The 14166-nt window shown below is 42.4% G+C and overlaps 1 protein-coding gene across 1 annotated transcript in view; it reads left to right on the forward strand.

Annotated features, from left to right (window-relative positions):
• GPR39 (G protein-coupled receptor 39) overlaps positions 1-14058 on the forward strand; it is a gene marked incomplete at both ends in the record, with an annotated part of 207133 nt that extends 193075 nt beyond the window's left edge. Inside the window, one exon of the mRNA XM_080917847.1 lies at positions 13556-14058. Coding sequence (XP_080773973.1) covers positions 13556-14058 — 503 coding nt within the window. The remainder of the gene's footprint in view (positions 1-13555) is intronic.
• Positions 14059-14166: the final 108 nt, after the last annotated feature.

The raw sequence follows: 14166 nt of genomic DNA on the forward strand, positions 1-14166 counted from the left end.
AGACATATGAATGTCCTTTAACTGGTCTCTTTGGGGAATGTGATATTCGGTATCATGTTCCATCCACTGACCTTTGTTGTACTATGTAACCCATGGGGCCATTTTGTCAAGAAACCAGGAAAGAAGTGAGTTTTAGTGTAAAAAGCACAAGCGCAGTTAGTAGCAGAGGAGAGCTTAGGTTAAAGCTGTCTCTCAAACTATGAGATACATGTGCCTGCTTAACCCATCAGCCAGTGGTAATTTCCTAGGACTGCCTGAGCTGTCTCACACACTGCATGTTTAGAGCAGGAAGGACAGAAGCCACATCCAGCATTTAATCCTTAGTATTCATTCTCCAGCAGTACCAAGATAGTAATGAAGTCTAGTTTACTCTTTGTATAACGTAAATGACCCATCTTTCCTAACACCAAGGCCTTCAGAAGCTGATTCTCTCTCTGGCCCAGAGTAGCAGTAGAAAGAGCTCCTCTAACTCCCCATGAGAAATCTCTTGGCTCAACCATCCTCTCTTTGATGCCTCAACCCCTATCCCCGGTTTGATAAAGGCAGTCTTGGTTAAATGTACCTCTCTCCCAGTCACAAGATATTAGCCTTGATTTTCCCGGTCTCTGGGGCCCATGCAGAAATCTTAGGAAGGGATAGAGGACAGGATAGTGGTTTTTCTCCACATCCCTACACTGCTTCTGTAGCACGGGCTAGCTCCAGCTGCCCGGAGAACTCCTAGGAAGATGGGTGCCTCACACTGAGAAGCCTAGACTCCCAAGCTATACAAATTGTGTGCCTCATCCCACTGCTCCAGGATTCTGTTTCACTAATATGACAATGTGTGAAGTCTTCTTGGTGCCAGCCTTTTGTGATTTTAATTCTTTACTATTTATAAGCAATGACACTCTGTGAGAAGGAGCTGGCTGTATCTCAGGCTGGGCTTAGTTGGACAAGTGCTTACCATGCAAGCATGAGGACTTGAGCTATGCCCCACAGAAGAACGACATGTGAAAAAGTCAAACTTGATGGTGCACACCTGTATGTCCAGCACTGGGGAGAAAGAGACCTGGGGCCCCCAGGGGCTCAGTGCTCAGGCAGTTTAGTCAGTTCTGAGTGAAGTCAGGGTCAGTCTGAAAGACAAGGTATAGAGCAACTGAGAAAGACATTGAATATCAAACCTATAGCCTTTATTGTGTATGTGTGTACCCCCCCATGCTCACACGCACATAAAAATTTTAAAAGGAAAAATGGAAGTGCAGGCTTTTAGCCATTAATCAGTATTAATGTGGCTTGCCCCTGCCCAGGTGGTAAGAATAGATCTGCTCTGGCAGATGTTCCAGCTGTGAGCTTCTTCTTAAGTGGTACACAGTTTCCCCAGCAGGCTTGCCGGGCATTGCACCCTTATTCCCTCCACCCACTCCTGTACTCTGTGTGACTGGTGAAGAAATTGTTAGGTTTTCATGCTGAGAATTCACTGTAGGCTTTTGCAGCCATGCTACGGTGGAGGGGCTTTGCTATTGGCATCCTCAGAGCAGTCTGTTTTTATAGAAATCTATATATGGTTAAGATGCACATAGAAAATATCTGTCCATGTGCTTCAGCTGTTCATTTACCAGGCGTCATGAAGGAACCCAGGCAGTGATCCACAGCAGTGACACAGAAAGCCATTGACTTCGAGGTCAAGTGGGTGTTCAACTCCCAGACAAGAGGACTCATTTTTGAAACATATATTTGCTGCTGTAGAGATTTATAGTTTTCATCTTATGCTTTGGCTTATAGCACAGCAGGAGATAGATAGACTGCCTAGCAAATTTCAGGCCATTTAGAACTTGTGGCCCATTTTGGGGTGTCGTTGGCCTCCACATGGTGGATAAACCATCTTGGGGAGGGAGAGCTTTATCCTGGACCCCATCAAATTCCCAAGACAAGAGTAGGGCATCCAGACATCTGTCTTCATGGATGGGAGCAGCCATCTGTGGCTTTTGCATCATTTTGAAGCCATGGTCTGTGCTCTTCTCTGAAAACAAACCCTGGAAGCCTTTCTACTTTCCCCTCAATAACATTTCTCAGTAAGAAAGACAATAAGACCAATTTGTTTAAACAAATGCCACCAAACTTAAGGGTCACTACAGAAACCCTTATATAAACAAGTGGAACAGGATTAGGGAACAAAGGTCGTGGAGCTGGACATACAGGGTGGGTGCCTTGAGTTTATGGTTGTTTCTCATTGATACAAGATGTGCAGCCAGCTCCGTGGAGTGAGTGTCTTTACTTCCTGGCTAACTCTATCCTATTCCCATTGTTGCCCATATTCTTCTTTCCTTTGTCCAATTTAGCAATGAGTAGTGAACACCATTTTTGTAGCCAGTTTTTTAACCATAAGGACCTTAGAGTCACAGATCCAGTTATCCCCTCAAGACCATTCCAGAAAATAATGTGCTTGCTGTTAAAGTTGCATGTTGTAAACTTGGAAAAAAAATGAAAGGGGCAAGTTGGGGAGCAGGGCAGAGAGAAGAGAAAAGAGAGATGCCATTGTTCTGTCTATTGGAAAGAAAGAGAGGAAATGAAGTTGGGAAATAGAGGCAGAGTGAATGGGGAGCAGACAGATGATCAAAGACAGGATCAAAGATGAACACGTAGTTCTTAGGGAAATGACTGGGAGGGAGGTTGTTACCATCGACTCACACTGCATATGTGCATTACACGAAGTACCTCAAAGCAAGAGACGGTGTTAGAACCCATCCAGGGCCCACTGATGCCCTATTGTACTCTCGGTGTGTCTTAAATTATTATTCTCCTATTAGAGTGATAAGTTCAATTTCCCAAAGACTTATGAATTATGAATCATAGAGCCCACATCTCCAAAGTCTGATTTATTAATTTTAGGTCAGTCCCCAGGAGCTCTTAAGTATCGGGGGCCATGTCTATAGCCCAGAAGACAACCTTAAATGGTCTTCCTCAGGAGCTGCTTAGAGATCACCAAATAGGAGAAGCTGTCTAATCAGCAACGCCCAAGGAAAGCCTGCCTTTACCTCCTCACCACTATTATTAAAGGTACAGTTTACCACTGTGATGGCTTGTATATGATTAGCCCAGGGAGTGGCACTATTAGAAGGTTTGGCCTTTTGGTGCAGGTGTGTCACTGTGGGGGTGGACTTTAAGACCCTCATCCTAGCTTCCTGGAAGCCAGTCTTCTCCTAGCTGCCTTCAGAACAAGAGGTGGATCACTCATTTTCTCTAGCCTCATGTCTGCCTGAACACTGCTATCCTCTTGCCTTAATGACAGTAGAATGAATCTCTGACCCTATAAGCCATCCCATACTCAGTGTTGTTCTTAAAAGAGTTGCCTTGGCCATGGTTTCTATCACAGCAATAAAACCCTGAGATTGTAACATGGGTACTGGGTATTAAACTCATATTGTCATGCTTTCAAAGCAAGACTTTACCAACTGAGCTATCTCTGAAGCCCCAAGAATCTGTACTTTAAAAACATCCACATAATACTGATGCTATCATTCTTTTTTTCCCCTTTCAACTTTATTTTTTAAAAAAGAGAGAGACATGCAGATTATTAAAGGCATCTTGGCATAACACTATATGAACATATTTTTGTCAGTACTTAGTTCTTTTATAAATTTGATAGTATGCATTGAAATCTACTAGTTACCATAAGCATAAAGTACATGTAGAACAGAACACAATATGGAAATAGTCAGAGTTTTCTTGGTGTATATATATTAAACATAATGATTTTTGAATACCAAAAATTGCCACAAGGCTATATTCTTAGCTCTTGGATTATTAATGATTTAAGGTCCAGGAGTACCACACTCTGAGAGAGTGCTATACACTTATTTTTTTTCCTCAGAAGGACTGAGGCTTTCACTTTTTGGTCTTTGTTTTTCTTGAACTTCATATGGCCTGTGAGTTGTTTCTGGGGTATTCAGAGCTTTCTGGGGTTAGTATCCAATTATTAGTGACTGCATATTATGTCTGTTCTTTTGTGACTGTGTTACCTCACTCAGGATGATATTCTCTAGATGCATCCATTTTCCTAGGACTTTCATAAAGTCATTGTTTCTAATAGCTGAGTAGTACTCCATTGTGTAAATATAATATACAATAATTTTTGTATCCATTCTTCTACTGAAGGACATCTGGCTATTATAAATAGGGCTGCTATGAACATTGTGGTGCATGTGTTCTTATTGTATGTTGGAACATCTCTAGGGTATATGCCCAGAAGTGGAATAACTGGGTCTTCAGGTAGGACTATGTCCAATTTTCTGAGGAACCACTGATGCTATCACTCTTACCCTGGGGTAAGAACCATTGTCTCAGAAGTTGAAGACCAAACCAAGGTGGGGCTTCTCTGGTCAGGCAAGGTCAGGGAACGAGATCAATGTCTTTCAATAGCAGCAAAAGCAGATTGGCAAGCACTAACATATAAATTGGAAAAGCGCTAAAACCTTTTATGGGGTTTATTTGTCTCTCTCTGGCTCTTCATTCAACTAACCATATGCTTACTTTCCATTGGCAATTGCGATTTAAATGTCAGTTGATAGCAGATGTTCCCTCACCCTACTATATACAAGTTAATTTATAGTCCACAAAACCTGGTGGAGTGTACTCTAACCATGCTGGGTTTCCACTGGCTCACCCACCCCTTTGAGCAGCCCTACTGAGCCTCGTCAGGCTCAGAAGAAAGCTGCCACTTCATTTACCAAGCCTGAGCAATACCAAGTCTTACTTGGCCTAAGTTGTTCTCTTTTATGTGAACTCTTACTCTTCTTTAAGTGTGTGTGTGTGGGGGGAGGGTGTCCACACACATGTGTACATATGCAACTATATATAGATATAGAGACCAGAGGTCTATGATGGTACACAGTACTTTATTGAATGAAATAAAAACAGAAATTCAAGCAGGAACTTAGAGCAGAAACCATGAAGGAACACAACACTGTTGGCTTATTCACGGGATTATGCTAAATTAGCTTTTTTAGAAATAGTTCAGGACCACCTGACAAGGGAGTGGTACCTCCCAAAGTGGACTGGATGCTATTATATCAATTGAAAATTAAAACAGTTCCCCAAAGGTCAATTTCATAGGCTATGGCTTAGGTGACACTTCCTTCTTAGGTGACTCTAGGATATGTTAAGTTGAAATTTCTGTCCTTTTAAAGTAAAAAGAACATCTGGTTGTTCCTGTTAGTGGGAAAGTTGGTTTAGAATCTTGCTTTTGTTGCCTTAACACCCTGCTTTGACCTTTCTTATGGCTCTGAGAAAACAAGGCTGAGATCACCTTGTTCTTCTCAGCATCAATGCCTAGGATATGACAGTGTCCATAATAGACCATTGCCATATGTAAGATGTGCTGCATGGATGAAGATACTCCAGGGAATATAAATTGGTAGGCAAAGAAACAATCAAATGGAAATACCGGAGTGTATAGTCCTTGTACACTGCAACCAGAGTCAGAATTAGAACCTGGAAGTGAGTATCAAAAGGGCATAACAACTGCAGATTTCTTGCCACACTCTGCCTGTCCACTTCCTCACAAAGTCTCCATAGCTCAGCAAAGTGGACCTCCGACACAAGTGGAAAAGGAACTCTTTGGGGGTTTGTTGCACACATGCAAACCAATTTTGGGGGGATAGACATTAAGTTTCCAGATCTTTTCTACTCAGTCAATCCTATTCTATAACACTTTTCTGTGTGTTTGTGGATGTTATGTATAAGCAAGTTCATGTGTGCATGCATAAGAAGGACAGAAGACAACCTTTGATATTATTTCTCAGGCCAGCCTGTTTGTTTGTTTGTTGTTGAAGTTAAGGTCTTTAATTGGCACAAATAGGCCAGGCTGACTATCTCCACTTTCTTAGTGCTGATACTACAAACGAAGCTACCAATCCTGGCTTAATATCAATTTTTCTTTAAGTACTAATGTAATGTAGACAGATAAGTGAGATATCAATAATAACTAGAAAGCTCACAAGATGATATACAGATAATAGATGGATGGAAGATTGGCAGACAGATGAAAAGATGGGTGATATATGATGGTTGAGAGAATGGATAGACAGGAATGGTGAATGAGAGAGAATAGAGGGAAAATGCTTGATAGATGATAGATGATAGATAGATAGATAGTAAATGATAGATGATAAATAGATAGATAAATAAATAGATGGATGATAAGTAGATAGATGGTTGATAGATTTTATATATATAGACAGACAGATAGGTGATTAATCAGTGATAGAAAAATGGCTAGCAAACAAACAGATTGATAGCTGATAGATGGCTGACTGGCTGGAAGGTAGACAAATGATGATAGTTAATAGAGGATGGGTATATAAAAATAGATATTCCGTATGGCAGTGGCACATGCATTTTATCCCAGCACTTGGGAGGCAGAGGCAGGTGGATTTCTGTGAGTGTGAGACTAGCCTTGTCTATAGAGCCAGGGCTGTTACACAGAGAAACCCTGTCTTCAATAACAGCGACGACAAGAAGATAATAGATCCTTCTCTACAGAGATACATGTCAGATGGCAAATATGTTGATGATAGATGAGTGGATAAGTAAATGGACAGATGAACAGGTGGGCAATAAATGACAGATGGATGCATGTTTAAATGGATATAGTCACTGTGGGCCAGGACACCACATTTTTCAACATCATGTAGTGTCCAAAACACACTTGGTTGTCTCATGCTAGAATTTTTGTTTATTTGGGTGGGGATCATGCAACTCAGAATTTTATTGATTTCTTGTCTGAGGGAGAGTGAGTTTTAACATGGAATATTGGCGGTTGTGTAGATGTCACTTTCACAGCATCTAATGATGGCAGGTCAACACTTAATTCCTATATCTGAACTCTCTCTACCAACTGAAATAGCACAAAAGGCTCCATTGGCAGTCAAAGGTGGGCTGCCTCCATCATGAGACAGGAAGTCCTGTGCTCTGGGCCTTGGAGATCTTGGAAAAACCACTTGGGTTTAGTTTCTTCATTTGTCCGGAGATGTTCTCTGCTGAGACTCTGAGATGACTGCAGGAATATGTTCAATAATGACCTTCACCTTAAAGGTCAGAAGGAAGAAAGAAGAGTCCTAGATATGTCAATACCACAAGTCCAGGGCTGCAGAATTAAATGAAAACTATTCCAAGCCAGATGCCTCAAATACTATGGAAATAACACCATCTCTTCAATGCTGGGATTACAGATGCATGCCACCACACCAACAGTATAGAGATGAATGCCTCCATTGCTTATGATTTTAAGAAGAGAATAATTTTATATCCCACCACATCCCCGTCTCTCTGTATGTGTTTCTGTGTATGTGTGTGTGTGTATGCATGATTGTCATAGATTCAGCTTCCATTTGGCACACACTTAGGGACACCTGGGAAAAGAGCTCCTCAACTGAAAGATGACCTCCATCAGATAGGTCTGTTGGCATGTCTGGTGAACATTTTATTGATTGCTAACTGATGTAGACCGGCCCAGCCCACTGTGGGTGGTAACATTCCAAGGTAGGCAGACTGATGAACCAGCCTTCCTCCATCTTAGGCTTGAAAACCATCTTATAGTGAAGACAAACTAGTTTCATTCCTGTTTATGATAAACAGGGTATTTAGGTCCCACCTGTAGCCTCAACTACAAATATTTCTGAAATGCCTGTCCCAGGAAATGGTGGTCATGTCCTTGATTCAAAACTCTGTAACAACCACCTTTATTTCAAAAGGTTACTATGGCTACCTTGTTACGACTACTTTGCAGTCATCTTTTTATTTCAGGAGGTAATTATGACTAATTCCTTATGCTTATGTTCGGCTTCTGTAACCCCACCTATTTTATCTGTTAAATCTTCCCATTTGGAAACACTGAGTTATAAATATCTTGTTTTCCTCACATCCAATGCTGGTCTTTTGAATGAACTCTGGCTTTGTGGAGGTGGGGAGTGGCAGTCTGTGTACACGAATAAAAAAACTTGTTTTAATTAATTGCTTGCTTCAATTAATTTGGCCAAGATGATTTGGATCCATGGTCTTTCCCCTCATGTCTTTTGGATTACCATTGCTTGAATTATATAAGAAATATAGCTGAACATATGCCTGGGAGAAAATTTGTAAACAGCCTTTCTCGGTGGTATCTGCTTTAAGTTCCCTGTCTTGGCTTCCTTTGAAGATGGATTCTAACCTGTAAGATAAAATAACTGCTTTCCTCTACACGTTGCTTTGAATATTTTTATCACAGCACACAGAAACCAAAATAGGGCAATGTTCACGTCTGCCATTGTGGTTGAGCATGTGCCCAGAAACACATCGCATGTGGAGGGTGGAGGACAACCTTAGGTGTCTTGATCCCTGCCTCTCATTTTGGTTTTTGAGATGGAATCTCTTGTTTGCTGCTGAATAAATCAGGCCAGCTGGCCCAGGAACTTCCAGGAATTCTCCTGTCTCCACCTCCACCTGTAGGAGTGCTGGGATCACACACACACACACACACACACACACACACACACACACACACACACACACACAAACACACACACTTTATGGCATCTAACTTTATGTGGGTTCTGGAGAGAGAACTTGGGTCTCCACACTTGTGCAGCAAGCACCTTTACCCAAGGAGCCATTTCTCCTGCCCTATGCTTGCTTTCCAAACATTATTCTGCCAAGGATGTGTGTGAGTCATTGTCTAATGGCTCTTGTCACTTTCCTGTGGTGATGGAAGAGCAAAAGCAGAAGAGCTTTATGTGGAGAAGTAGATAAGATATGAAGGCATTTCAAAACCCAGACTGCAATGCTGTCTGAGGCATAATACTCAGCTATCAATAATCCAGTTAAGACAGTTTACCTGTTCTACGTGAGTGGGTTCAAATATCTCCGTCTTCATACAAGTTCACACTCACCGACGTTTAAATGCGGGTTCCACGCTGCACCACACAGACCAAAGCGTTATAGATTTTTTTTTTCCCCAAATGTAATACACAAGTCTAAATTGATTGCAGCCAAACATAAATTTAGTCAAATCTTTAATGCACTCCATTAAGCCATGAATAAGACTTGAAAGCATTGTGTTAGCTAAAGAGTAGCTGGGACTGGAGTTGAAACGATTTCGAACAGCCAGAATAGAAAGTTAACTCTGGACATAGTATGGTATTTATTCTCAGCAGTGTATCATAGAAAAGGACAATTGTTTTTCCAAATGTAACAATGAGCAATTACCTGTCATTGTGAAGTGATAAGTTTTGCACAGAGTCTGGTTGGCTTCCTATTCTGGAAAGGCTAACTCCCACAATGCCCATTGGTACATGCCTCTGGCTGCCATTGGTGACACCTGTAGGCCCAGCATTCCATTTTCCTAGAACAAAATTATCTTTTGAGACACAGACATAGTGGCAGCCATTTTTCTTACCTCCATTTGAGGTGGGGGAAGGCTCTATCAACAGCTTCCCAGGTAGTTGGTGTGATTTGTGTGATATAAAGTTTATGATGAGATATGCAGAAGACATTTTTGTACTTTCAGAATAAGGTAGACTTTGAATAAGTTGACCATCACTTTTACAGAGAGCTTCTAGGGAAAGGATAGCAAAAAAGAGTCTTGACCATTGAAATCCAGTCTGGGTTCATCAGTTCCTGATAGTGTTTAAAATACAGGCTACGTGGGCAGTTCCTTGGGATTAACTGTGTATATATTTGGGAAAGAAACAGTTAACGATTTAGTATGGGGGCAGAATAAAAATTACCTCACAAAAATTTTTCATGATGATTCCGTATTTCACTTGCATAAGAAATCCAGCTATGTGTGCTGACTTAAGTAGCATTATAAAAATTATCACTGAGTGGGTTTTTTCATGTCTAATATGATTGAATTTTTTAATTAAATATATGGCTTCTATTAGTTCCATGGATAGAGTCACATTATGCATATGTTGTGGTTATTGACTACTTCTTGTGTGTCCAACTTTTTTTTTGTTTTTGTTTTTTCAATTTTCATGACCGTTTCTATGTGTCATATATGCATGTATGTTTGCATACTTATGTTGGTACCTGTGTGTGTGCACATGAGTTCACATGTGGAGGCCCATAGTTCATGTTGAGTACCATCCTAGTTAACTCTTCCTCCTGATTTACTAAGACAGGGGCTCTCAGTCAAACTCAGAGCTCACTGATCTGCCTCGTCTTACTAGCCCCGTTGCTCTGGAGATCTGTAGTATCCACATTCCAAGACTGGCATTACTGTTGGGTTCATCATGTGGGTACTGGGGATATGAACTCTTGAGAAGCAAGCTCTTTAACAACTGATCCACCTCTGTAGCTGTCTTGCCTGTGTTTCTATACCAATCTGAAAATAGGACCAAAAGACAGTATTGTATCTTGAGAGTAAAAAGGATTCCCTATGACATGTTCGGGAGATAGGCAGTTTTTTCATTTGTACCATGAAGATATGATTGTTTTGACCTCTCTGGGATGCCATGAGAAGAGAAACAGACCCACATGGGAAGTGAGTGCTCAGCATAGAAGCTGAAGCAGAGGAAGTCAGTTTCCTTCCTGTTTCTTGTCCCTCATTCTGTCTCTAGACCTGCATGTGTGGTCTAGTTAGAACTCATTTCTATTCCGACTCAATGTCTTTCAAGTTGGTCCTTTCCATCCTGCCCACCTTCCACCACCAGAGAGCCCTGTGATTTGCTCCTCGTCATTGAGGAGTTCTGATCTCTTCTGCTATTTGTTGCTACTCACTCAAAAGAACCCGTCTCCCATGTGTTGTCTAATTTCAGTCTCACAGTCAGGATTTTATTCTGGCTGAAACTACAGAGCAAACCCCAGATCACAGTTTTCCCCCTCCCTTTCTTCCACCAGGACTCTGGGTTTCTTCCCTCGTTCTACTCTTTGTCTTTCTTCATTCCATTCTTTATTCCTTTTTTAAAAAATGGAATGACCATTGCAGGGTGGTTGAGGCTAAGCAAGCATGTGCAGGAAGCTAACAGAAGTCTGTTTAAGCAGATGAGACAATGCAATTCGAAGAGATTTGTGATGCTTTTCCTCCTCAGCGTCTCTCCCCCAGATCTTTCTCCTCCACCCTAATGTTTCTCCTCCTCCCCAAAGCCTTTCCTCATCCACCCTTCTCCCCAGCATCTCTCCCTTCTTCTCCTCCCCAACCTGGCTTCTCTTACCACCTTTGCCTGTGGGCTTTCAAAGCTATGTTCAGCCTGTGGAAGGTACAGGGAACATCTAGTCATTTTTCTAGATTCTCAGAGAGCAACACCCCCCCCCCCACGGCGTCTGTCACATGGCACACACAGAAAGCTCTGTGTTCAATCCCCCTATTCTAACACGTGCATTCTTGGAGGATGGCTGAACTCGCTCTGTAGTGATGGGGGAACAAAAGCAGCCTGTGAAGCTTTGTGAAAACGTGCAGCTTCCCCACGTACTCGGGCAGGCGTCTGTTCTCCTTCACAGTCAATACTGAACTAGTCACTCAGAGCTGCTGCAGACACTTCTGAACAGATCCGGCAGGGGGGGCTGGGAGCCCCTCAAAGTCCCAGTTTCCTGGGCAGGTGAAGGGTTTTTGTTTTTTGTTTTTTGTTTTTTAAATCAGAAAAATGAGTACTTTTGGTTATTGTTATTTTTTTTTTTTTTATCCAACTATAGTAACAAGGTGATTTGGAATCTGCTCTTGACTTGAGATGGTATTTATTTATTTATTTACTTAGACCTTTTATTGGAGGATCAATATGTTACTTTGCCTATTTTTCTCTTAGATTTACTGACTGTTCTCAGGGAAGCAAATTCAAAGGGAAGAAATAAGCAGATTCGTGTGTATTTCAAAGCCCTCGCTGAGGTTTGACAGAAAGAATCCTTGGAAATTCAGAGGACTAGAGTTTCCCAGGCTCTCCCTGCTGACAGAAGGGTTTTGTTCAGAGGGCCTGTCTCTAAAAGCATCTGAGTTATGTACTGTCAAGGGATACTTGGGCTAACCCTGGGCTCATAGATATGACTGTTTGCCCTGGATCCTTAATTAGTGAACTATTTGCCATCTACCTAGGCAGGAAGCAGTGGCTACATTTTTACTTTCCAATAGTTTCCTAGCAAATTGCATTTAGAATGGAAAGAAGCACTTGTAAAATGCAAAATCAAAAATATATAGGTTTATGAATGCGTGGGGAAGGATATGAATGTAAGTTGAGGTGCTGAGGCAGCCAGAAGCTCTCAGATCCCACCCCACAGTGGCTGGAGTGACAGGCCATCGTGAGCCACCTGATGTGTACGGGAAACAGAACTTACATCTTCACTGTCCAGCCATTTCTTTAGTGCTATCAAATACTTGCTTTAAGATATCATCAGCCCCTCTCATGGGAATGTTTGCTATGGATGCTCAGCTCCCCAGAAAAAGAGAAAGCAGGGTCCTAAAAGTTTCCCAGGCCCGTTTCCTTGCTTTGTCAGTGAAGAGTCATCGTCTTGTGACTTCAGGTGTGTGTCAGATTGTAGAATTTGTTGTGACTGTGGAAGCCGAAATGTAAACTCACGGATGCAAATAATTATGCAGATGACTGATGCCCCGTCCTCAGGGTGGGCTGCACAGCATCTGCAGGGCCTGATCATTCCTGCCCAACCACATTGCAGCTCAGTGCTACAAAGGCAGAAGGTGTGCTCCTGTCTGTACACAGAATGACTTTTGGAGACTTTGGTATTTGGGGACAATTTGTTTCCCCAAGTGAAGGTAGAAGGGACTTCCAAAAGTGTTTGAAAGGAAGCAGAGATGCTGAAATAGATGGAGGTATGTGTACCGTTTGGGACATACATTTATACATCATCTACTTTCTACACACACACACACACACACACACACACACACACACACACACACTTTTTTTGTGGTTTCAGTTTGCAAGACTTTAGAAGTCACTGTGATTATGTAAGCCAAAATGGGACACCCAGAAATGCTGTCTAGAGAGTCAATGCACAAGTTCTTCATGCACAAGAAGCAGGGCTGAATGATACTTCTTCTCTATAACCATCTGTCCCTGGTCATGCTTCTCCTGAAAATGGGTGCAAAATCGCCATCATAAAAACATATTTCTCTAACCAAAGTAGAACAACCTCCATTTGACTTCAAAATATGACCGAGTCCTCTTAGTTCAGTCCTTGGTTATGAAACAGCTGTTCATGCCATCCCCTATGGCTCCAGCTTACGGGCCCATCTAGAAACAAAAAGACAAAAACCAGGTTTATGGCCAACATGAGATATTTTCTGGATGCACGAGCAACAAGGAAAACATTTTGGAAATTAACAGGCACCCGCAGGTATAAATACACTGTCGAAAGCATTTAACGCATTTTAACATAGCCAAGTCCCCTGAGCCTGAAGCAGCCTGAAATTCTCCTTTGCCAGTGGCAAAAAGAAGCCGTCAAGCACAGCACTGAAAGATTGGTGTCGTTTCCTGGCCAGTAAGCAACAGAATCAAGGGGCTGAATATTTTATGGGTTTTTATTTATTTATTTCTGCTCTCATGCTGTTTTTCTCCCCATCTCCTTTTCTCTCCTGTTCTTGCCTGCCCAGGACTGATCGTGGTGACACTGGCCGTGTGTTGGATGCCGAATCAGATCCGACGGATCATGGCTGCAGCAAAACCCAAACATGACTGGACCAAGTCGTACTTCAAGGCATACATGATCCTCCTCCCGTTCTCCGACACCTTCTTCTACCTCAGCTCCGTGGTCAACCCTCTCCTCTACAACGTGTCTTCTCAACAGTTCCGGAAGGTCTTCTGGCAGGTACTCCGCTGCCGGCTGACTCTGCAGCACGCCAACCAGGAGAAACGCCAGCGTGCCCTCTTCAGCTCCACCACGGACAGCACCAATTCAGCCAGCCGCCCCCTCATCTTCCTAGCCTCCAGGCGCCTTAGCAACTCTTCCTCCAAGAGAACAAACAAGGGTTTCTTAAGCACTTTTCAGGCAGAGGCTAAGCCCCAGCCCTCGAGTCCTGAATCACCACAGACCGGCTCAGAGAGCAAACCAGCTGGTTCCGCCACAGAAAATAGTTTACAGGATCAGGACGTGTGAATGTCAAGTTCAGAAGCCTTGAGCAGAAACTGGCTCTTCTCTCCCACAAAAGCAAAGTTACCTTCACACAGCAGTCCCCCCGAATAGACTGCAACTCCTGTTGGGACA

This window comes from Micromys minutus (assembly GCF_963924665.1).
Source record: "Micromys minutus genome assembly, chromosome: 6".
In the NCBI taxonomy this organism is placed as follows: domain Eukaryota; kingdom Metazoa; phylum Chordata; class Mammalia; order Rodentia; family Muridae; genus Micromys; species Micromys minutus.